The following is a 25,421-nucleotide window of genomic DNA, read 5'->3' as shown; positions in this document are numbered from 1 at the left end:
GCGCGTGCGCACGTTGGGACGTGGCCGGTTGGGGGCTGCTGGGAGGGCTGGGCAGTTCGAGAAACGGGTGGGCGTGTGCTCGGTGGGTGCGGGAGGGGCCTGAGGTGCACGACCGCGCGTGCGCGTCGGAGCCGGAGCCGCGGGAGGAGGCGGGAGCTGAGGAGGCGGTGGAGGGGGTGGGTCGCGTCGGCCGCCACGTCCGCAGCCAGAGGCCGCCACCACTTACCGTGTCTTCTGGCTCCACAGCCTGCGGGGACACCTCCGGAGCCCGCAACTGCCCCGGGTTGTGCCGGCTGTCTCTGCCGCGTCAGCCCTCCTCGGTGCTGCCCACTCCCTCCGCCCGGCCCCAGCCCCAGGCGCCGGCCTCTGACCCCGGCGGTGAGTAAGTCGGCTGGGAGGGCAGGGGGCGCAGTCCCAGCTTCCTGCCCTCCTCGCTCGCCGTCTTCCGCTAGCTCTTCCGCACCCCACCTCCCACCTCCCCGGGCCTGGCTGCCCTAAGCGGGGCCTTTTTCGGGTACTGAGCGCAGGGAGGGGCACGATGAAGTTGGGGGCGGATGATGGTTCGCTTGTGGGGTAACTCCTCTTTATACGTCGCTGACTCCCTCTCCGTGGTTGGAGATTGGGGACCTCCGCCTGATCTCTTAGCATCTTGGGTGTCAGGCTGTGGGTGGGGGTGGAGGTGGAGGTGGGGGGTGGGCGGGCGTCAGCAGCCTGGGAGAGGGATGCGGCAGAGGGGCTGGTGTGCTGGGCATCCTTGCCCCACTAACTCTTGACCTGTTGATAAACCTCCCTCTTGGGTTCAGTCACACAAGACCTGGCCCCCAGTGGGCATTCCCAGTGCATTCCTGGAAAGGCTCTACCCCCAACTCTGACCTAAACCTGAAAAGTGTGGGAGTGGGTGGGGGGGCGCTGGTGGCGCCAAGGGGTGACTGGGAACCCTGGAGTACCCATCGGTGCCGTCACTGTCTCCCCAGTCTAAATAAAAACTGTGCTTGCTGTGCAACGCAGCTTCAAGACTGATCCCGTAGCTCACACTTCCAATCACATCGCCTCTCCCAAACCCTTCTTACATAGAAATTCTGGAACCCTACGGGAGTGGGGGTGTGCTGGGTGTACAACGTGGAGCGGAGGGAGGAGGTGCCAAGCTCAGCCCTAGCCACGGCGCCTACAGGGTCATTTTCTGCCTCCTGCCACGTCACTCCCTCTGCTAAAGAAAGAAAGAAAGAAAGAAAAAAAACTTGCTAGTACCTAAAGGGATCAGTGGGTAGAGAAGGGGCCGCCGGGAAGGGTTTAGAAACACCTAGAGAAAGAGGAGAGTTCTTATTTGACTTATTGCGTCCTTGTGAACACTGTGCTAATTCCAAATGAAAATATTTACCATCTGTGATTCTTTGCTATATGCTATTGTTTAACCTTTAAAACTTCTACTTGTGTGGGTGCTCTCAAGGGCTTCCCAGGAATATTGATATCACACCAACAGGTAAATGTGTGTATATGCTCATGTCTACTCTTTAAAAAGGGGGAAGTAACCTTTAATAAACCCACATGCATCCTGTTTTGCTTTTTCCATTTTCATTTCTTTAGTCTTTGTTATAACAGATGTACCAGAAACCGAGTAAGAATGTCCATATATAGGAAACATCGTTAGAAATGTTGTAGTTGCTATATTAGACAAATAAAAATGTAGACTTCTTTGTGTGTGTGTGTGCACATTTCATTTTTCAAAACTCCAGGAAAATCTTTACCTTTCTTTGTTTCAGTCGTTATTTGTTTTTTTCCCACTTCCTGAAGATACCTGACTGGATTATAAACACCTTGAGGGTAGGTCCTTTATATGCTTGTTCAGTGATGCTTCAGTGCCTAACAGAGCCTTTGACTTATAGTAGGGATGCAAATATTAATATCTGTTGAACTAATGAGGTATAATATAGTGAAGATGACTGGTATACTAGTTCTCTGGTTGGATAGAGTACTATAATTCTGCTTAATGTTTAAGGACAACACTTAAAGATTGGCATTTTGACAGTCATTTGTTACTTGTCACTAGATGTACACTTCTAAGTTTTACCAGCAGATTATTTTTTCTTCCTTGCCAGATTCAGGCATTTCTTGTAGTCTATTTGCTGTTGATTTAATGGGCAGGGGCCATCTTTAAAAGCAGCCTGTTTGGATAGTTGATTAACCAGGGAAGCCTAAAAACAGTAAGCTGGTGTTTAAATGTACACTGCTTGCTGGTGTATATGTGTTAAAGCTCTGTATAAATATATTTTTAAATTTCCTTGCAGTTATTTGGCAAAGAAGCCAAAACATGGGAGTGAGGATGTGGCAAAGTTTCTGTAGATAGAATATGTATAAGTATTTAGCTGATTTGTTTTAGATCTTTTTTATTCTGTAAGGAAATTGGCACTTAGGTTTAATAACAGGTATTTTGAAGCAACTTTGAAGGTAAACTGTTGTGCAGTGTATTTTACAGTTAGGCTTTATATAACATGTTAGTGTTACTTAACTTCCTTTGGTACATACAGGAGTGGTGCCCAGAAGCAAATTTGTGTACTGTTTTCAGACTGTGTTTTTATTATGAATAAAAACTTTATATATAAAATGTTACTGAAACCCCAAACAACATTGATTCATCCATCTGTTTTCCTTTAAAAAGAAAAAAGGTTCCCAAGAGGCATTTGTTTACTTATTTCTATTATTGGAATAAATTACCCTCTAGGGAATTGTGGTGTTATTAATCCTTGCTCAGTATATTTGCCAGCTGCCACATCTATGATACCATTGTACTGGACAAGAATTATTCTCCCCACATAATGCTTAAAGTAACTGCTGATGAGTTTGCAATCATGATGTACTGTTTGTAGCAAAGAAGTCTTTCACATTTTGCAATTTCTGAAAAACCCACTTATAATGAGTTTTAGTTGGTATTGTAATACTTTGTTCACATATCAGGACCAAAAGGTAGAACTGATTTATGTCCATGGAATAAGCTGTTGTCTATAATTATTGCCTTTCTTAGGAAAGTATGTTTCTAATAGAAACTTGTTTGCATTATGAGCTCCAGAGAGCGGATACATTTTGTTTCTTGAGTGAATGATTCACTAAACTGGTAAGTGCTGGAAAAATGTATTCCCACTAGATTGTAAACTCGGGTTTAGAGTAGTGCCTCTGTGTGCTTAATCACACTGAAATCTTAAGTACATAATGGTGCCTGGCACATAGTAGGGCCCAAGTTTATAATGACTCAGTGAGTTTAGGGTAGATGGTTTGTATAGAATTTAATAATTTTGTTTACTGTATCATTTAAGGGTAACATTTTAAAATGGTCATTTTGAAACTTTTACTGTCATTTGGTACTTGTCTCTACATATATATATATATATATATATATATATATATATTTTTTTTTTTTTTTTTTTTTTTTTTGAGACAGTCTTTCTTTGTCACCCCAGCTAGAGTGCAGTAGCATCAGCTCACTGCAACCTCAAACTCCTGGGCTCAAGCAATCCTGCCTCAACCTCCTAAGTAGGTAGGATTACAGGTGTGCACCACATGCCCAGCTAATTTTCTATTTTTCAGTAGAGATGGGGTCTCACTTTTGCTCAGGCTGGTCTCGAAATCCTGAGCTCAAGTGATCCTCCCACCTTGGCCTCCCAGAATGCTAGGATTACAGGCGTGAGCTGCTACACCCAGCCTCTACTTACATATTTTTAAATTCTGTTAGATTATTTACCTTGAACAGTTTAGGAGATTAGGGGGTATAAATTTGTCTTCACAATTCCCAATTTAAGAGAAACAGGTCTCCTGCAATGGTGATAATGAGTGGTGATAATGAGTAGGATGGTAATATAAAAAGTATTTCTCCTTAGTAATAAAGTGGTAATATCCATAAAGTGGCAATATCACTTAAAGTTTGGCACATATATGTGTGTAAAGATTAGGAATGGTTTATGTAAAGATGGCACTACAGACAGTTAAGGATTTTTAGCAAATACCTTTATAAGGTAACTTATGATCGAATTAGGAATTCAGGAAAAAAAATCTCAAATACTTGTGGCTTTTACACAATTCTTACTACCCTAAGAGTTCTAGAGGAATTTTAATACTATATAAGACAGGTGATGTACAAGAAACCTAAACATTAAAACAAAAACCAATGTCCCTCTAGCCTAGGTAGACATGCCTGGCCTGGCAGGACTCCAGATTTGCTATTTTGTTTATTGATAATCCTGTTGGTAACTACTGTTAATAATATTAAATGAACATTTCTATATAACTGAATATTTCTATATGAAAATACCTAGCTTTCTACATTTCAGACTCTTCTACAGAAATGTAAGGGCAGAATGAACTGATGGTGGGAGTGGGCGTATGGTTGGGCTGGCCAGGGAAAGCTGGTAAGTCTGAGAGTACATCTTGAAGCAGCCCCAGGCAAGAATGAAATTTCTTGAAAGTCTAGTTATTTTTTTAAAAATATCCAAGCACTTTTCATTTTACTTTTTAATGTGTGTGCATTTAAAAATAAAACAGTATTTTAAATTACTTTAGAGTAAAATGTGTGCATCACTGCTCTCCTGTGGTTTCTTGAAGTCCCTGGCATACCACTGCCTACTTTTAAAAAGCTACATTTCAAAAGCATGACTCTAGCTAGAGTTTTCTCTTTTTTAACCAAATTTTGAGCCATATATTGGTATGCATCTTTTCTTGTGATGCTTGAAGTTAATGTGGATACAAATACTTTCTTTTTATCCTACTTATTCCACAAATACTATCTGGCAGCTTACAACAAAAACATGTACTAACAAAATGGTAAAAATGTAAGTAAGATATTCAAATTTCAAAGCAGGGAAAAACAGCAATCAAAGTGGAAGTCTTGAGGGAGGGTGCATGGTAGGGGGAAGGATAGGATACAACTACATGGGCCATAGGAGCGTACCTAGTCGAGCTAGGATTTTAGCTATAAGCTTCCTGGAAGCCAAGGGTAGAAAGGAGACATCACACTTTTGTATCTTTTAAAGAGAAAAATACATGGATCTTAAAACATGCTAAATATTTGAGAGAAACAAGACATTTTCTGAATAATTACCTTTAAAGAAATTTCTTATCTGGAGTTCTATATCAGAACTATCAAGTGATGGATGTAGTGAGTAATGTCCTTAACAACATTGTATAGTTAATGGAATAACAGCCTGCATGAGGCTGTTCGTCAGGGTTTCCTTACCAAGGACATAACTGTGAACAAAATTCAGTGATGTCATTTTCTTAAAACATTATGTGACTCAAGTACCTTGTATTTTAGATGATCAATTTCATCTGTGGATAAAATCTAAGAATAACTAGGAGTGGATGAACTACATAATCTTTAAAAATACCATTTATGAATATCACTGATTCCCAAGACTTAAAAATGTATATTCTTCAATTACAAAAGCAATACATGTTTATGGCAGAAAATTAAAATATAGACATTAATCACATATATATGTATGTATGTATGAAATATTAATACTATATATACTGTAAATATATAAATGCTATACTATAATACATAATGCATATATACATATATATACAAAATGGTATATAAATTTCTACCCCCAGTGGCAATCTTTGTTAACACTTTGGTATGCTTCCTTCCAGTCTTTTCATATGCATTAGAAGAAACTGGATCATATGATATATGCTTATATTTATATCCTCTAAACATTAGCATTTTCCTTTAGTATTTGATCATCATAAATTATTTTAATGTCTGCATTGTGTATATCTTTTGGAAGCTTATAAATTCCTCTCTTGCCTTCTATAAATCTGTGTTCATTTGACTCTTCATTTTCAGGTGTGTTGTCCAGTTGAGGTTATCAGTCTACTCATTATGCTTTTCCTTGATCATAGCACCCACTGCCCACAGCTTCAGCTATCACTTCAAACTACTCTCAGAACCTCAGCTCTAACTCATATATGCTGAGTCTCTGGCCCCTTAAATCCAATTGCCTGCTGAACATTCCCATGGATGACCTGAAGGCATTTCAAATACAGCTTGTTCAAAAACAAGTCCTTCATCTTTTCTCAAAAGAAATTTCTAAGTTCCTTGTCTTCATCATCATGTCTTTCTACTTAGTTGCTTACACTAGAAATCTTACATCCTGGATTCTTCCTTTCATCTCACATTAATACTCAAGTTATATTCTACTTCATACAAAAATTTCAAGTATTTGAGTATCCACCATGCATTTGACATTGATTAAGGCTCTGGGGATACAGTAGTGAACAAAACCAAGCCCTTGTTCTCATGGAGCTTACATTCTAATTGGGAGAGACACAAAGTAAACAGATGTATATATCAAGTGGCAATAAGAGTTATGAAGGAAATAGAGAAGGATTAGGTGAAAATGGTAGGGAGAGGAGTAGAGGATGCTCACCTGTTATGAGGCGGTCAGGAATGTTTTTCAATAAGAGGATATTTGTACAAGTACCTGAATGAAGTAAGGAAGCAAGCCATGTATATCATGGGGAAGAGCCTTTCAGAAAAAGATAAGGAACTGTTACTACAGTGGAGTGAGCAAGAATGGTAGGAGACGACATCAGAGTGGAAATGGAGGTTAGATGTATGGCTTCAAACACCAAGGTGTTAGGACTCTGGATTTTAGTCTGAACAAAATAGGAAGGAGTTGAAGGGTTTTATGCAGAGTATGACATGGCTGGACTGAAGGAAGAGCAAAGGTGGAAGCTCAGAGACCAGTTTAGGGATTTTGCAGTAGTACAAATAAGAGATTGTAGTGGTTTAGACTAAAGTGGTAATATTCTGGATTTATTTAGGCAACAAAATTTAATGATGATTAGATGGGAATGTAAAAAAAAGAGTTAGTCGTGGGTGACCCTAGGTTTTTGGCCCAAGCATTTATTTAGATAGGAAAAGCTGTCAGGGTTTTGATAGTTATTCTATCTTCATTGGACTACTAAAGTAGCCATTTACTGTATTTAATCTGTCCTTCCATCTGTTCTTGCTTCAGTTAGCTTTTTAAAGCACAGATCTGACAGTATTACTCTGCTCATGGCTCCTCATTGCCTGCCCACAGAAGGATGAAGTTAGTTCATATTATGTAGATTAATTTGCATATATCTTCATGCTATCACAGTATAAACCAGTGCTAATTTTTTAAATGGTGGTCTTTTTCTAGTTACAAGATAGAAAAAAAAATTTTTAAAAAGGGATTCTGTATTAGGAGGAAACGGTAAGACTGTTAGTAGGGGTTTGTTGGGTGGGGACCAGAAAGTCAGTTTTGAAATGTATGCAGTTACTGTCATAGTCACACCTATTTTTAATCTCCTGCTAAAATATATAAGATATATGAGTACATATAATTTCCCCATAGTTCTGTATAGGGTATGGTGGCTCCAGCTGATAGTTGATTGTCAGATGTCTTGGATTTGTGTGTATGCTATATAGATACTGGGATTACTAGACAAAGGTGTCTGTCCTCTTGAAATTGACAGTTCAATGGGAAAGAAAGTGGCTTCAAAATAGTCATATTCCTTAGAAGGGACACACACATTCTGCCAGGAATTTCTGCATGTTTTGTTTTGGAATTTGTTAAATAGTATTCTCATTTTAGGGTTAGGGCTAGAATATCTTTAATTTCTATTTTAAATCTCCTAAACAGCAAGGATCTAATGAAGTATTTGTTTTCTGCCTTACAGTTTGTGGTCAAGTTGGGATTCAAATTCAGGCTGTCTGATCCCAGAGCCTTAACTACTATACTGTATGATTTGTTATGATCATACAATGATGATATGTCAAAGAAAATATAAATATGAATAGAAATAAATGTAACCTTCCAGTTTGGGGAGTTTTAAAATTCAGGCAAATCAATCAAGAACCTCTTTTCCCAGTAATACACCAGCTGATATTCTTTTGGTCTTTCTGTAAGAGATTACATAGCTTTACTATACTTTTTAAATCTGAAGTATGTATGGGATGATATGCACAAACCAAACCAGGATAAGATTAGATGCTGTTGGTAAGTGGCCTCAGTCAGGATGTTCAACGGAGCAATTGAAAGATATTTATGAAACACATGACATGTGCTGCTGGACTCTGTGGGGTGTAGTGAAGTCTCATCTTACACAGGTTTAGGTTTTGAAGGCATAGCAGGATGAATTCCATGAAGTTAAAATTACCCTTGAAAATCCCAACTTCTCACAACCTCTGTTTCTACCACCCTCATCCAGGCTCCCAACATTTTTTTTGGGGGGGCATGGATTATTGAAGTAGTCTCGTAACAGGTCTTTCTGCCTCTGGTCTTGTTCTCCCATTGCTTGTTTTCCCCACAGCAGCCAGAATGATCTTTTAAAAATGGGAATCAGAACACCTCACACCTTTGTTCAGCTCCCCTTCACAGTCTTCCCATCTCATGCAGAGTTGAAAGCTAATCTCCATCATTGCCTGCAAGGGCCTATGTGATCCAGACCTCACTGTTTGACTTCCTCTCCTACTGCCCTTTGATGTGGCCCTTGGCACACTTTACTGGCTGTTCCTTCTTATTCCTCCAGCTAAGCTTCTACTTCAGGGCCTTTTCTCCTGCTGTATCTTCTGCCTTGAGTACTTTTCACCCAAATGTTTTGTATCCTTACCTCCTTTTAGATGTTATGAAGGCAAGGAAGCCTTCACAGACTACTGTCCTATTTAAAATTATCACATTCACTCCCCCTCCATCTCTTTTTATTTTCATAGCATTTAATACCATCTGATACATAGTCTTTATATATTTATTTATTGTTTTCCCCTACTAAAGTGTCCATGATGGCAGGGATTTTTTTGGTCTGTACTGATCACTGCTATATCCCATGCTCCTAAAACATTGCCTGCTCCAGAATAGTGCTCAATCAATATTTGTTAATTAATGTATTGAAATACATTGTTTTCACAATATCTATTTAACTATCTCTTATATATAGAGATACAATAATATACGCTCCAAAGATGTGTGACCAGGAAATACTCAACTACTGGGATCACAACCCTAATTTTCTCACCAAGCATGATGGTATATCATAAAGAACACTTTTAGACCAATCTTTACCTGCAAGCAATCCTCCCATCTCAGCCTCTTGAGTAGCTAGGACTACATGCATGCACCACCACACCCAGCTAATTTTTTTTTTTTGTAGAGATGGGGTCTTGCTATGACCAGGCTGGTCTTGAGCCCCTGGCCTCAAGCAATCCTCCCACTTTGACCTCCCAAAGTGCTGGGATTATGGGCGTGAGCCACTTCACCTAGCCTAATCTTGTTTTCTTTACCCCAGCACAGTTTATTTTACGTATTTCTTTCTTTCTTATTTACTTTCATTTAGAGGTAATCATAGTATATATATATTTTTCACAGTAGATGTTGAATTCTGTTACTACCGCTGTTCATAAGAGCTCTAAGAATAATAAAAAAAGTCATCAAAATCTATTGTTTACTGATTCAGATTGGCAATGTCATCTTTATAATACAGGGATGTCATTTTTTTTTTTAAAGAACTTTTTCAGATGGAACACCTTTTTAGTTATGGTATAAGTTTTAAGCCTGCTGTGAAATAAATTACAATTAAGTTAACCAGTATTCTGTAGGAGGAAACATTTAAGACTTTTGTCTACTAACTTCCACCTCCCAGGTCTCTTTCAATTAGTAATTTTCAGGTTAAGTTGGAGCACCACAGTAACAACATAGCAAAGCTTGTATATTATGACTGCCACTCTTTAATGTTTTAGATAGGATTTACATTATACTGGTGTAATTTAAAGTATTTCGTAAATGCTACAATTTGAAGTAGGAGAGAGACAAGATGAAGTAGTCTTATGATATGTGTTTTAACACATTTATCTGAATTAACTTGATTAAGTCTTAATTTAGCATGTGGTAAGAGGTGGTCTCACATGTTGAGGTTAAAATCAAATGTGTTTGTATGATTTTTTTTAGGAGATCATGAATCAGGCAGATAAAAATCAACAAGAAATCCCATCATACCTTAGTGATGAACCACCAGAAGGTAAGTATACATCTATAACACTAAGAATGCAAAAAGTATCCTGATGAATTAAAGCTATGTTTGTTTTTATTAAATTTAAGGAAACATAACCTATTTGCCATGTCAGTAAATATGTTCCAAAAATAATTGAAGATAAACATTTTTAGCTTCAAATAAGAAAGCAGAGAGGCTGAGGTGGCAGGATCGCTTGAGGGAAGGAGTTCGAGAGAACAGCCTGAGCAAGAGTGAGACCCCGTCTCTGCAAAAAACAGAAAAATCAGCTGGGCCTGGTGGCATGTGCTTGTAGTCCCAGCTACTTGGGAGGCTGAGGCAGGAGGATCTCCTTGAGCCCAGGAGTTTGAGATTGTAGTGAGCTATGATGACACCACTGCACTCCTAGCCTGGGTAACCGAGCAAGTCTCTGTACCCCCCCCCCCCCCCCAAAAAAAAGCAACCATAGAGATTGGTGAATGGGGACACAATTTTATTATATAAGGTCTGTTTTCCTGGTGTTCTTTTTTTCTTTTAAGACCATTTTCCAAATAAAGGTATCTTTTCATTTATAAAGGGTAAGGGTAGGTATGGACAAAGGATGGACTGTGATTAGTTATTTTTTTTGTTTTTAAGAGATAGGGTCTTGCTTTGTCACCCAGGCTGGAATACAGTGGCCTGATCATAGCTCACTGTAACTTTGAACTCCTGGGCTCAAGCGATCCTCCTGCCTCAGCTTCCCAAGTAGCTGGGAATACAGGTGTGCACTAGCTACCATGCCTGGCTAATTTTTAATTTTTTTCTAGAGACAGAGTCTCCAGATGTTGCCCAGGTTGGTCTTAACCTTCTGGCTTCAAGCACCCCTCCCACCTAATCCTCCCAAAGTGCTGGGATTGCCTGACTGTGCTTAGTTTTAATGTCCTGCATACAAAAAAGTCAGCCTAATTCAAGAGGCATTTGAAATTTGTTGTTAAACTCTCATTATTCATTACATTATAATTGGTGCTCTTTCTTCCTACATTAATACATGGTCTTGGGGTCTGCTTAATTTATCTTTCTACATCATAACTGTCTTTTAGTTCGAAAATTGTGACATCATGAATCATTTTATTCTTACCTTTACTTCAAAAACTACACAACTGAATGTCCTGACAACATACAGAAAATGACTGCAGCCATTTTAAATTTATGGTTTTGGTATTGACTGTTATTAAAATTAATCCAAATAGTGATCTTCTTAGAGAATTCCATGTTGATAGCTAGTTCTGGAGGTTGTGACTCTAGTTACTGTATTTTCTTCCCAGTTCTGTAACCCACTGTCTAAAAGTTTCTTCTAATATTAGTAAGCAGAAATGAAATTGCTAGGAAAATAACACTGAAAAGCTTATACTTAAGCCTGAAAGAAGGTGGAGGAACTAGCTGATTAGTTTAGTTTGGTGGAGGAATAGCCTGGAAAATTATTAGCTCAGCTGTGTTTTCCTTGCTTTACTTTTTAGGACTAGAGCCATTGGAGTTTTGAAAAGAAAAGTTTGGGCTCAATGAGAAAGTTAACAAGGACTTTGTGAGAAGGAAATTAGGAAAGGGATAAACAAAGGTCATTCAAGAGCATGATTACCAAAGAAGAGAATAGAGCCTAAGGAATGTCTTTCTATACCAATTGCTAAACAAGAATAATCTGCAAAGCAGATAATGTATATGGTGGTAATTAAGAACACATTGTAATTAAAGAGATCAACTTTATTAATATTTACTTGATTTGATAAGGAAAAATTATTTGTCTTCATTAAATGCACATGTACCCATTTGGCATCGCAAAATTATTTTGCTAATGAGGTATTCTGCAAGGGACAGTTATCTGTTTCATCCTCAAATCAGGATTTTGCCTCTTTTCCTTCTGCTGTTGACCTCGATTATAAAAGAATTACCAATTATGTAATCATTTCCATCACAATTTTTTTAATTACCTCCAAATACCATCATATCCATTATAATTTTATAATTAATAATATTCAAATGCTCATCTATATTGTCTTTTAGCCCTTTAAAAGTTTATATTATGATTACTTAGTTTTAATAAAAATATTTGGTTGGTTTTTGAAATTCAGCCATTGCTATATCTATGCACTATTTTGACTAATCAGTGAGATTTCACCACTTACCATAGAATGTAAAACCTCCAAAATACCTATTTCAAGGTAAAATTGTGCCTTGTGTATTAAGGAGGCTCGATTTTCAGAATTTTTTTTCCTCCATCAACTATTGTCAATTTCCCCATGTTACCTTCTCTAATAACCTCATTCTGCTAGGATCTAGTAGATTTGGTGGTCTTAGTTGGACCTGTATACCCAAGAATTGCCTTTTTTGTGTGTGAGATTGTACTTTTTCAATGGTTAAAGCCTGAATTTACCAAATATTTTTCTCTGAAGTTTAGAAAAGGAAAAACTCAATTGCTTAAGTGTTGTTGCTGCCTAAATCGTTAGGTTACCTAGATGCTTAAAACACACATTCTCTTCCACCATAAGAATTACTGGGGCAGTTATTTAAGTATTAACCATAGCTGTAGTTTGTCTACCCTATTAACCATAGCTGTAGTTTGTCTACCCTACTTACATCTGAATAAAAATGATTTTAGGTAGTTACTACAATTTTAAATGATGAATAATTTTTCTGTTTTTACGTAGTATTACCTCTTTAAATACATTGTTAAGGGACACATAGAGCAGAGACCCAAATGTATTTAACAGGTTTTAAAGCTTGTTGGTTTCAGGATGCTTTTATAGTCTCAAAAATTGAGGCCCCAAAGAGCTTGTGTCTTTGTTAGTATTTACCATATTACCAATAAGAACTTAAATATTTAAATATTTTATTCATTAAAAGAACCCGGTGGGTGTATTCATTAATAGGCCCATTACATGTTAAATGATTAACATGTTTTTATGAAAAATTGTGAGCAGAGTGATACTGTTTATACATTTTTGCAAAGCTCTTTAATGTTTGGATTAGTGAAAGTCTCCTAGATTCTTGTAGCTGCTTCTGCATTCAGTCTTTTGTATTATTGCACATCATCTAGCTTTTGGAAAACTGCTATAGACTCATGACAGAATGAAAGTGAAAGACAAATGACATCTTAATATTATTGTGAAAATAGTTTTTACCTGGTGAACCTCCCCAGAAGGTCTCGGGGACCATCAGGCTTACCAGACTATACCTTGAGAACCACTGCTTTCTATTTCAGTAATAATTGATTGAATCCTATCAAGGAAATGAAGGCCAAATGTATTTATCTTCTTATTTTTTCATGTTCCCTTTAGGATATAAAATAAAAGTTATTTATTAATGGCAAAACTGTAAATGAAGGAAACATTTAAAATAGGGTTCTATATTGTGATAATCTTCTAGTAGCATTAGAATTAGCATTAGACCAAGATATTATAAAAACATGGGTACAACTGTACTCTTGAGGGAAGAGCTCTTCATTGTCTTTCAGTGTGTTGGCCTTATCAAATCAATCTCCTGATTTTGAGGGAGCCTTAGGTTACTTAATGATTTGTACTGCTCTTTTAAAGACTTGTATTTGACTATCTCATGATATTTTCTTTCATTAGGTTCAATGAAAGATCACCCACAGCAGCAGCCAGGCATGTTGTCCCGTGTGACTGGGGGTATCTTCAATGTTACAAAGGGAGCTGTTGGTGCCACCATTGGTGGCGTGGCTTGGATTGGTGGAAAAAGTCTGGAGGTGACCAAAACAGCTGTTACAACTGTGCCTTCCATGGGAATAGGGCTGGTGAAAGGGGGTGTGTCTGCTGTGGCTGGAGGAGTTACAGCTGTTGGGTCTGCTGTTGTAAACAAAGTGCCCTTAACAGGAAAGAAGAAAGACAAGTCTGACTAAAATATGGAGATACACTTGCTCTCCACAGCATTATGATGCCAGTGGCATTGAATTGCTAAATTATGGACTATAACCAAGTCACCTGTTTTGGACATTTATCTTCTAAACTGCTGTGTTGAAAGTATTGATGACTGGCTTTCATCTAAAAAGAAGAGACCAATACAAGCACAGTGTGTGAAGGTTTCTCATACTTAAGTTTCAGCTTTTTATCTGGTAAAATGTTATACTTATTCACTTGTAACTGAAGATATGGTATGTTTGAATATTTACTATAAGTCTTTCAGTTTGACTAAAAATGTGAAAGTTGAATTTAGTAGATGATCTTTATTACAGTTCCACATGTATAATGTGCCAGGTAACTCATCTGCCCCTTAAGAAGGGAACCTTGAACTACATAAACTGTACCTTTGATGTGCCTAATAGTTTCAGATGTCTTAGTTTTTTTATAACCATAGTTGATTAGGTCAAGAGGCATTCTTTTCTTATTTAAGTTGGCAAAAGTAGCAGGAATTAGAGAAGTTTAAAAGAAAAGATAAATGGTTTTATGATACTGAGTGTTAACCATCTTTTGTTAGATATGCATTTTATTAATTTAATTATTGATGCCTTACAAAAGAAAACATCTTTTCTAATACCCTAAGTATGTGCAGTTCTTAGATTATCTATGGATTCTTTTAAAGATTGTGAAATTAGTTTTCCCTCTTTAGAATCTCAGGAGTAGTGGCATAAAGGCATTTCTTGCTGTCAGTGGATAAGATAGTGCTTGTTAACTGTCTTGTTAGTAGTTAAAATCAAATTATACACTTCAACCTGGGTTCATGCTCCATCACTAATACACCTCACAGTGCCTAAGGAACATTTATTTACTGGTCAAATGCTATGTTGCAAGAGTTTCATATTAAGGAGGAACAAATAATAATTTTAAGCTCTTAAGAATTACCTAACGCATCCAAGATATAAAAAGAATCCTTCACATCTATACTTATCTCTAGGATGTCTTAAATTATAGTAGTACCCCTTTTTAAAAACATAGTAAAAGCAACCACAAATATGTTAGGACTAACTTTTAAATTGAATGAAATGGGCTCCATAGATTAGTTTTGAATATAAAATCTATTAATATGTAAGTCCTTTCAATGGTTTATATAGGCATCTTAAAATTCTATAAAACAGCTAGAGACTTTGTACCATTTTTCAAGCCAATTTCAGGCAGGGAATTGAAGTTTTTGATTATGGATGATAAGCATGTCATATGTTATTAATGAGTCTCATCATGTCTCATTCATTCTCAAAGAATATGCTTTAGCTGGAATTTCTTTTTTGTTTTATGTTGTTTCATAAAAATTTAACAGTTGGCATATATACTTGGCATTCGTCTTAACTGAGGGTTATATCCAAGCCTGAAAAATCCTAACTTTCTTTATGCTTAAATCTGGAAATTTGTCTCTATTCTGTCAACTTTTTTTTGTGGAGGAGGGGAGAAAAGAGGGTGATTCCCTGCAGTAAAAAGTCAAAATAGCATGCCTGAGAACTTGAAACAGATCACCCTAACACCTGAGGCTTAAATGGTTGTAGAACACTAAGAGTATTACATTAATAATGTGGATTAACAAGTGGATAGGAATATAATTTAACTTTTAAAAGCTCTCATAAATACCAGCAGATTTTGAGAACCTATACAAAGGTTACTGAACCTTTCTATTGTATACAAACCTAAAGTCATTAAGGAGTTCATTCAATTCATTAGGAATTAAATGGTCATTTATTTCATGCAGTATGATTTAAGGTATTATTTGTTGGTATACCTGCTCAAATGTCATAATTAGAGGGGATTTTAAAAATTAATAGGTGAACACTAAATAATGATCTAAATAATGGTATTGGAGAACTTGTTTCCTGCTCTTTGGAAGAAATTATTGCTTCATTGCTAGTTTATATTTCTAATTTATCTTCTACAGTCATAGACTCTGCTGTGCTTTTTATCTGAATTTCTAAGTTCAGATTTTAGTTTACTGTATGCTTGCATATTTATTTTCAACTTTGCTTGTCTTTAAAATTGCTTGAGGAAAAATGGTTGTAATTAATTTCTGCTACAGAAAAGCCACCTGGTACATTTTATCTCATTAAGATTTTTTTAAATTCTGAACTATAACTTTGTTCAGATGGGCTTTTGCAATGATAGCAGAAAACTGTACTAAGGTACAGTCAGTTATAGAAGTTCTTACTGAAATGAACTTGCCATTTGATGACATGTACAGCCGTATACTTGAGTCTTTTCCAGCTTATTTACATAGACTAGCAGTTTGACCTGTTAAACAGGACTAGTTCATGTCAAGAAACTAAGCTTGTTGTATACACCTGGAGGCATCTGTTATTCATCTTATCCTTTGAGTGGGTATTTGGCACAATGAAGATAAATTTGTGTGACCCACTTGAATGACTGATCTAATAATGTTGATGTTATGAATCCTGTACTTTAGTGAAATGTCAGATGAAGATAACTGATGAATAATTTTTTTTTGTATTAAAGGAATGGGAAAAGAACACATGAATTTGTTAATAAAGCACTATGATCTGCAGAAGATGGAATGTTTCATAAAGATCTAAAGAAATAAAGGAAATTTTAAAACAGGGTGATCTTAAAATTTTTAGTTACAAAGCAGTTCAGAAGTGCTGTGCCAATTAAAAAAATTTTTTGATAGTAATGTGTAAATTTAACATCCCCAGATAAACATTTTGATGCCAGCACAACAGTGAAATACAAATATAATTTAAATAACCCTAATAAAGATTTAAGATGCAGATTTCTAGGTTTTACCCCAACTTGCTAAATCTCTGCAGGGTAGGACTCAGGACTGCATTTTAATAATCTCTGCAAGGGATTCTTGTGCACACTAAAGTTTGAAAATTGATGGAGGAGTTATAAAGTAGGGAGCATTTGTCTGTGTTCTAAGTAGCTATGGAACCAATTTAGACATCTCACTGGACAGAAATGACTAAAAAGAATGCAGAGGGTAGAAAATTGATATTTACTGGGCATCTGCTTACTTGCCAGGTATCGTCCATATGTTATCTCAATCATTATGAGGTTCTTGTGAGGGAAGTATTTTTTTTTTTTTGTGAGACAGGGTCTTGCTCTGTTGCCCAGGCTGGAGGTACAGTGGCATAATCATAGCTCACTGTAGCCTCCAAGTTCCTGGCCTCAAGTGGTCCTCCCGTCTCAGCCTCCCAAGTAGCTGGGACTACAAGTGCACATCACCATGCCTAGCTAATTTTTCCATTTTTTGTAGAGACGGGAACTTGCTCTTGCTCAGGCTGGTCTTGAACTCCTGGCCTGAAGCGATCCTCCAGCCTCAGCCTCCCAAAGTGCTGGAATTACAGGCAGGCGCCACCATGCCCTGGCTGAGGGAAATCTCTTTATTCTCTTTTTACAAATAGGAACAGGCTAACTTTCCATGTTAGTTGACTTTTTCATATCACTTTTGAGTTAGTGTAAGTCTCAACTTCTCCAGCTTATGTCCAGAAACAGAAATGGGGCTACTCAGTAACTAGGGCTTCACTCTGGTGTTGACATTTCAGTGCAGTGTACGTGTTTGATTTACCAGGCTGTCTAACTTGAAGCTCACTGGAAATCTTCCAGGTGATCATATTTACTTGGGTGACTAATTCGATTTTGCTACAGAAATGAATTTAGTGTAATTGTATATAAATTGAAGAAAATTTAATTTTGCTAGGGCTTGTTTTCACAGAGGAAATAAAATTTGACTCTGGTGATTTATGTAAGAATATCTTCCCCTGCTATGTTGTTCATCTTGAATTTTTGAAATTCTATTTTATAGGGAGATCTGAGTTAGTATGTAAGAATGGAAAAAAGGCAAAGCAAAAGTATTTCAGAGGTTTAAGGGCCAAAAACAATGGAATAGGATTTGGCTTAAGGGAAAATAAAGTCAGCATACTGCATGATGTAGATTTTTTCAAGTTAGAGTAAGCTACCAATGTATTTCTATAACTGTAACTGTCTCTGGTTCTCTGTGCCTAGACCTGAGCACCTAAATTTTGCTGCTGTACTGACTAGTCTCTTTTTAAATTAATGGCCACAAGCACACATGGCTGTTCAACTCTGCTGAACTTTCTTATATACACTTTTGTTGTATGTTCACTTTCTACTCCTCAAAATGACTATTTCATATCTCCTTTTGAACCCTCCTACATTTTCCCCCGCTCCCTTTCTACTGTGCTCTGCAACTCCCCTGCCTCTCACAACACCTGCTCCATCAACCTGCCTGCATCTGTTCTCATACTCTGTGGACCAGCACCAGTATCTCTGCTGTTATCCAGTCAACCCACCTTCACTTCCTCATGGATATTAATCCTACAGTTTTTCAATCTCTTAGTTTTCTCTCCTGGGTCATACCCCTGAGTGTATAAACATGTTCTTTAAACAAAAATTACTCAATCTCACAACTTCCATTTTTCTGATTCCCTTTGTAGCAAAATTTCTTGAAAAACCTTATAGTTCCTGCTTCTTCCTAATCTCCCATTTACTTTTCAACCCACTCCAGTTGGCCTCCTCAACTTCCTCATTACGCCAGAATCACTCTTGATAGGGTAAACCAATGATTTCCTTTTTGCCAAATCCATTGGTCACATCTCAGTATCTTAGTTAACCCCTCAGTGGCATTCATTGTTATTGACCAGGTCTCCCCTTTCTCTGACCAACTCTTCCTCTGATCAACCTTTTCCAGGCTTGGCCAGCCACCCTACTCCAAATCTACACTCTTTTTCCAGTCAGTCTCATGGATTTAGAGCCATGGCTTTAAGTTACCATAGATATGCAGATGATCTCCAAATCTCCAAATGCTACTTTCAGTCCTGATTTCTCACAACTCCAGATTTAGCCATTTACCTAAACAGAGTGATGTTTCAGAGATGGCAGTGAGGAAGACTGGATTTGCATCCTGGAAGAAATGTCCTATATGAATAAAAATGTAGCCCTACTTTGAATTAAGGGAGTACTTGTCAATTTCTTAGAAATGATTCACTTATAAAATATCATACTGATGTGCCATTTAATAGTGCATAAGTTTTTGAAATAATAGTTTAAGGTCAAAGTTACCAACTTTATTTAAAATACATGCAATTTATATTTTAAAATATAGCAAATGAGTCAGAGATTATCTATTTAGAGGTAACTTAAGACATAACTCAGAAGGTAAGCAGGTCCTTAAAATTACTGGTGCCTGTAAACTGCCTGAATTGAATAAGTCTTTGTTAGCCAGTTTCACTGTGCCCTCCTAGAGAGGATATTAGTAAGTCACTCTTCAACATTTAATGGTGCCATAGGGTTAAATAATGGCTTTCCTTTTTTGGCTTGAATTTTACCAAAGTTAGCTTCAAACTCAAAAACTCCTTTTTTGATCCATTTAGATTTGCTAGATGGCCATCCTTTACTCCTGTGGTCCCCAATCCCTGGTCCGCAGCTTGTTAGGTAGGGACCGGTCACAGAGCTCTGCCACCCCCCACCCCTGTCTGTGGAAAAACTGTCTTCCATGAAACTTAGGGGAGGAGAGGGTGCACAGCAGGAGGTAAGCGATGGGCAAGCCAGCGAAACTTCACCTGTATTTACAGCCACAACCCATCGCTCGCATCACTGCCTGAGCTCCACCTCCCCGCACTATCCATGGAAAAATTGTCCCTAGGAAACTGGTCCCTAGTGCCAAAAGGTTGAGGACCACTGCTACTCTGTAGCCTAAGGAATTTGGTTTCCTTATTCTGTACCGCACTATATGTGGCGTTAATTCAAGAACCATTGGTGTCTCTCTTACCTGGGCTACGGAAATTCCTTCTTTCAATAATGCCTGCATTCTCTCTTCTAAAACTGGAACAGAATAATATAAAAGCGCAAGACATTTCAAAACAAATTGCTTCAGTTCATGATCTGTGCATTTAAAAAAGCATTTTTAGAGAAGGAAATACTGTTCTGTATACTTCTTGGGCAAAGTTGGAAAAGAAATCCTTTGAGTTTGGACAGAAGGTGGAGAATTTTAAAGTTTGAGAAACCTTGTTCTTGGAGAAATTCTAGTGTTTCCTTTATAGCTGCGGGAGAATTTAATTTTGGCTTATTAATTTTAGTTAGCCAAACTTTCATGTTGGTCTCATAGCCACCTACATTTAGAAACTCTCTTGGGAATTATCATCTGCTTATTCTTCCGAACAACAAGAATATTGTGAATTAATTTCATAATTAATATTATGAAAAATATTAGATGCACTTGTCAAACATCTGCTAATGACCACATTCTTGAGTCCCAACTCTTGAAAGAACTGAACATTCAGCTTCCAGTTCTCTTGGTCTTTAACAGGGAAGAAAGATTCTGGAAGCTTTTCTATAACTTGATTAACTCTTGCTCGTTTTTGCAGACCAACTGCCAGAGTTTTCTCTGGATGTTAACAGCAGTTGGACTACAGACAATTGTTTCCAGACAGCATTCGAAAATACTGGCTACAGCAATCTCATCAGCACCTAGTTATTGTAAAATATTTGCAATTTCTTCAACGTAGGATTTTCATCCAGTAAAAGTACCCATCTTTTTTTTTTTTTTTTTTTTGAGACAAGAGTCTCGCTGTGTTGCCCGGGCTAGAGTGAGTGCTGTGGCGTCAGCCTAGCTCACAGTAACCTCAAACTCCTGGGCTTAAGCGATCCTACTGCCTCAGCCTCCCCAGTAGCTGCGACTACAGGCATGCGCCACCAAGCCTGGCTAATTTTTTCTATGTATATATTTTAGTTGGCCAGATAATTTCTTCCTATTTTTAGTAGAGACGGGATCTCGCTCTTGCTGAGGCTGGTTTCGAACCCTGACCTCGAGCGATCCACCCAGCTCGGCCTCCCAGAGTGCTAGGATTACAGGCGTGAGCCACCGTGCCCGGCCAATACCCATCTTTTAATCTACGAATTTTCCTAATGTCAACTGAAAATTTCTAAAGCTTTTCCACTGTTCTCTTTATTTTGACTATCAGTCGTATAGGCGAAGCATGGTAAGAACAGTCTGTATTTTGGAGTTGATCACATCTTTCTGAAAGGGTTGGAACAGATCCTGTTGTCTGGATAAACACCAGATGAAGTAATTGGCTTGGTTTGGGAGTTAAAGAAAATGATAAATCATTAAACATTAGAAATACATTGACCAAAGCAAGGTACTCCCACTGACAGAGAGGCTCCTGCTCAATGAGGCTAAGAGAAAAGCAGGCTGTCTCCCATTTCCTGCTTACTCCAAGGTGAACTATGATGTGTTCAGGTAAGTTGTCTGAACAATTAAAGCCTGTCTTGCTCTGTCTCTCTGATGAGCAAACACAGCTGACTGTACAAGTGAAAAACTTTTACAATGTTTTGACTTCTACATAATGAGTACACCTTATATATACAATTTATTTTCTTCTTTTATTTTAAACACTAAGTATCTAACTATGGCATTAAATATGCTCTGTAAACACTTAAAATGTTGGTATATAGGGTGGATATGCTATAATTTTGTAATTCATTCCTATATGCTGAATTTTGTCCACATTTCCTGTTCTTCCTTTAGGATGAATTCCTAGACATAGAATTCCTGAAGATGAAATGTGTGAACATTTGAAAAGCCAAGTTGCTAAATTTAACGTCAAGAAAAACTGTCCCAGCTGACATTCTCACTACCAGTATGGGTGATTCATCAGTTTTCATTTTGATATGTGAAAATGATATAACACTAACTTATTTTCCTTTATTATTCCTGAGGCTGAGCTTTTCTTAATAAATTATCTTGACCATCTTTATTTCCTTTTCTGAATCAGCTATTCCCACCTTTTGCCTTTTTAAACTGTAATCTTTCAGCTTTTTAAAAACGGACTTGTTTAAATTCTTTATACATTAAGAAATACAATCTTCTCATTTTTGGAAACATTTTCAGTTGTTGACGGTATATTTTAGCATACCAAAGAAGTCACTTTTAAAAAACTGTCGTAAGATGTAAATAACAAAAAAACTTACCATTTTAACCATTTTCAAGTGTACAATTCCATGGCACTGAATACATTCACAATGTTGTACAACCATTACCACTATCTATTTCCAAAAGTTTTCATCATCCCAAACACAAACCTTATACCCATTAAATAATAACTCTCCATTCCCTCTTCCCTCCAGCCACCAGTTACCTCTGTTCTACTTTCTGTCTCTATGAAGTTGCCTATTCTGGGTACTTCATATAAGTGGAATCATACTTTGTGTCTGGCATATTTCACTTAGTGTAATGTTTTCAAAATTAATCCCTATTATAGCATTTGTCAGAACAAAGTGGTTAAAGGAAGGTCAGGGAAGTTTCCCTTTGCTTTATGATTCCTACTGCTTTTAACCACCAAATGATTAGTAAATATTCATCCATATTTTTATTTGAATCTTAAAAGTAAGCTCCTTTAGTTAATTTGAAATTTCTCGGTGTGAGCTGAGAATCTAAACAGATTTTATCAACAGTTATCACAGAGTACCATTTTTTGAACAATCCTTTCCTTCCCCATGATCTAGGATGCTTCTTTTACCATATATGAAATGTAGCTTTTGTCTCCAGCTAGCCTCCATCCTCATCCCCCTATTTTGCAATTCCCTGAAAGGGCCAGAAGGCTCATTTCTGGTCTTTGCTGCATACTTGGCTCCCTTTGCCAGAACATCCTCAAAGAAGCTCTAGTCAACTCACTCTTTCACACCTCCCACTCTCAAATCTTCTCAACTCACCTCCAGCCTTCCCCATACCCCTGTTCCCTCCTTTAACTCTCAATAAATGCCTTTGCCTCTTACCTGCACAAAGAAAGGAGATCAACTCATCACACCAACATACCTACCACTATCTCCCCTTCCCTACAGTTACACCTTTCATTATCCAGGGTAATCCCTGCTCCTGTGCTGAGCCCAACCACCCTGGCCTGAGAACTCTAAACTCTTCTTTCTCAGGCATGTGCTCCTTCAGCTGTATCCTCCTCCGATGCTCCACCCTTCACTGCCATGGCTCTTCCTCTCACTGCCCCTCCAGCTAAACCCCATCTTTCTCGTCCCTCAGCTAATTCTTGCAGACCGTTCTTTCTCTCCATTTCTTCTCCTCCTACTTATATAGTTCCCAACAAAGATAACTTCCATGTGGTTAGAGCCAGTGAGTAGTTTTCGTTCCTATCTCCTTTCACCTCTGTAGCTTTTGGTACAGTTGACCACTTGCTCCTTGAAATTTCTCTCATTTGACTTCTAGGACACTCTACTCCCCTGGTTCTCCTCCTTCCTTCCTGTACCACCCTTTATCTGTCTGCCCTGCAGGTCCTCTTCTTACCTTACAATCTCTCTCCAGAAATCTTGTCCTTGTCCAGGGCCTCAGCACACTTGGGATTCTCTCCAGCTTCTTCTCAAATGTGATCTTGTCATCTCCCTGCAATAAACTTTTCAATGGCATTTTAGGATAAAAACAAAATAAAACATAAAAATGCCTTACCATGGCCTACAAGGCCTCTTTGAGTTCCGCCACCACCCAAACCCTATCTCCCTCTGCTACACCAGCTGCATCCACTTCCTTTCAGTCCCTGGTGCTCTACCAGTTCCTACCACATGGTCTTTGAAGACTGGGCTATTCTCCATGCCCCAAATGCCCCTAACTCCTATGTCTAAGTGTCACTTTCTCAAGGAAACTCCCTTACCTTCATGAATAAATGAAACCTCCTGGACATTATGGGCTTTCATGGCACCATGGACTGCTACATTTGTCATGCACAAGTGGTACAACAGCTGCAGCTTTTCACGTGTTGTTTCTGTCTCAACACTCCACAAGGGCAGAGACAGTTCACCACAGTGTTCCAGTGAATTGCTTCCCCACCCTTCACCCAGCTGGCATTGCTGGTGACCTTTCTGTGTGCTCTTCTACAGCACCCTGCTCTTGACCCTACTGTAGCACTTAGCATACTCATGTTAAGTTCTTCATTCACTCAACCAGCAAGGATTTTTTTTTTTTTTTTTAAGCTCAAGCTGTGTGGCTGGCATCATGCTAGGCATTAGCTCTTCTGCTGAAACCACACTTCTTCATACTTTTCTTTTTATAACAGACCATCTGAGAACCTGAGAGCCACAGACTCTTTCCAGGAAAAAAGACACATGCCCACAACATTTTGCAAATGATTTTAGCAGGATCTGTGGATACCCTGCAGCCCAGCCATGAACAACCTGTACTAGACTGACAAGCACTAGGAGGGCAGGAACTGAATCCTGTTTGCTTTATCCCCTGTACTCCGCAAAGAGCTTGGTCCACAGAGTAACAAAATCAGTATTTGCCAACTGAAACTGAAGGAACAAACCAAGTTCATGAGGTAACTTAATGTAGTGGCTGCAATTGTGGGCTCTTGGAGCCTGCCTGGGCTTAATTCCTGGTCAATAGTTGTGTTGTGACTGAGGAAGTTACTTCACCTCTCCCTGCCTCAGTTTGGGCATCAGGAAAATGGGGACAGTGTCTCCTGGGTGATTGTGAAGATTAAATGAGTTAATACCATAAATCACTCAGAACATTTAGAAAAATCTTCACATACACTAACTCATTAAATCATCACAACGACTCATTTTAAACATGAGGAAACAGATGCAGGTAAAGTAGCTTGCCCAAGGTTGCTCAGGTAATAAACAGCAGACTTTGGATTCAAATCCAACAGCTTGACTCCAGAGTCCTGCTCTTAGCCCTGTGCCCTACATATAGTAACACTCTTGATCAATACTTGTTAAAGCACAGTGTGTGCCTTTCTCTAACGTTTCATGTTTCTTAAGCATTTTTAGGAATGAAATTCACTCTGTAATGCACACAATTTTTATACTTAGTACGGTCCCCTCTACACCACTAATTTCAATAAAACTCTGCTTTTATAACACGTATGATCTGCTGACAGTTTCAAATTAATCCCAGTGTTTTTAAGCAAGAGAAAACGAGGGTCCAAGTAAGAGGATCTCTGGAACTGATCAAAAGGCCGCACAGTAACAAGTGCGACCTCTGCTTTTTTGAAGAAACTTTCGACCTGCGGCGCCTGGCCTCTGCCCAAGCCAGGCAGGCGAAGTTGAGGGTCTGGCGAGACACTGAGTTTCGCTGTGGGCGAGTCCCGACCCGGTAACTGTGTTGTTGGTGTGAGGATCACCTCCAGGAGCAGAGGAAGGGGCGACTCACCTGTTGGCGTACGCTCCAAGCAAGGCGCAGGGAGTCCAAGGGCCCTGGTTCCTTTCTTCCTCCCTCCCTCCCAGGCTAGTCTCCTCGAGGCCGCTGTCTTCCCGATGCCTGGGGCCGGAGGCCTGGGCCCCAAGCTGCTAGCCACTTCCCCCAGCAGCGCCGACCAGGCCACTTGCCCCTTCGCCCATAGCCAATCAGGGCTCGGGAGGTCGGTGGGCCCACAGACACGCCCCCGCGGCCCCAAACGCAGCCAGTCAGAGGGCAGGACACAGGCTGCGTGACCCTCCCTAAGACGCAGGGGCGGGACAGAAGAG

The 25,421-nt window shown here is 38.7% G+C and overlaps 2 protein-coding genes across 8 annotated transcripts; one reads left to right on the top strand and one right to left on the bottom strand.

Annotated features, from left to right (window-relative positions):
• Positions 1-64: 64 nt before the first annotated feature.
• TMEM263 (transmembrane protein 263) lies at positions 65-21,833 on the top strand. Of its 7 annotated transcripts, none has more exons than XM_045553027.1 (5): positions 125-378; positions 1,761-1,821; positions 4,320-4,397; positions 9,963-10,032; positions 13,608-16,528. In XM_045553027.1, exons 4-5 carry the CDS (start codon positions 9,969-9,971, stop codon positions 13,892-13,894), a joined length of 351 nt encoding a protein of 116 aa, XP_045408983.1. In that variant the 5' UTR covers positions 125-378; positions 1,761-1,821; positions 4,320-4,397; positions 9,963-9,968; the 3' UTR covers positions 13,895-16,528. The 7 variants fall into 7 exon arrangements, 6 of the variants coding, with proteins under 6 accessions (XP_045408984.1, XP_045408983.1, XP_045408985.1 ...); XR_006735692.1 differs by lacking the exons at positions 125-378; positions 4,320-4,397 and adding exons at positions 406-573; positions 21,478-21,833 and having other exon boundaries at positions 13,608-14,107; XM_045553028.1 differs by lacking the exons at positions 1,761-1,821; positions 4,320-4,397 and adding an exon at positions 65-82 and having other exon boundaries at positions 247-378.
• Positions 19,069-21,614, bottom strand: MTERF2 (mitochondrial transcription termination factor 2). Its single transcript, XM_045555141.1, is given in 11 exon segments — positions 19,069-19,301; positions 19,304-19,339; positions 19,630-19,845; positions 19,848-20,085; positions 20,087-20,113; positions 20,145-20,286; positions 20,289-20,457; positions 20,460-20,481; positions 20,829-20,894; positions 20,896-21,023; positions 21,588-21,614. Coding segments are annotated over 11 exon segments (1,164 nt in total). The 3' UTR covers positions 19,069-19,208.
• Positions 21,834-25,421: the final 3,588 nt, after the last annotated feature.

This window comes from Lemur catta, chromosome 6 (assembly GCF_020740605.2).
Source record: "Lemur catta isolate mLemCat1 chromosome 6, mLemCat1.pri, whole genome shotgun sequence".
Lineage (NCBI taxonomy): Eukaryota > Metazoa > Chordata > Mammalia > Primates > Lemuridae > Lemur > Lemur catta.
Note: the sequence above shows the minus strand (reverse complement) of the source record. Positions and strands in the feature narration are given on the sequence as shown.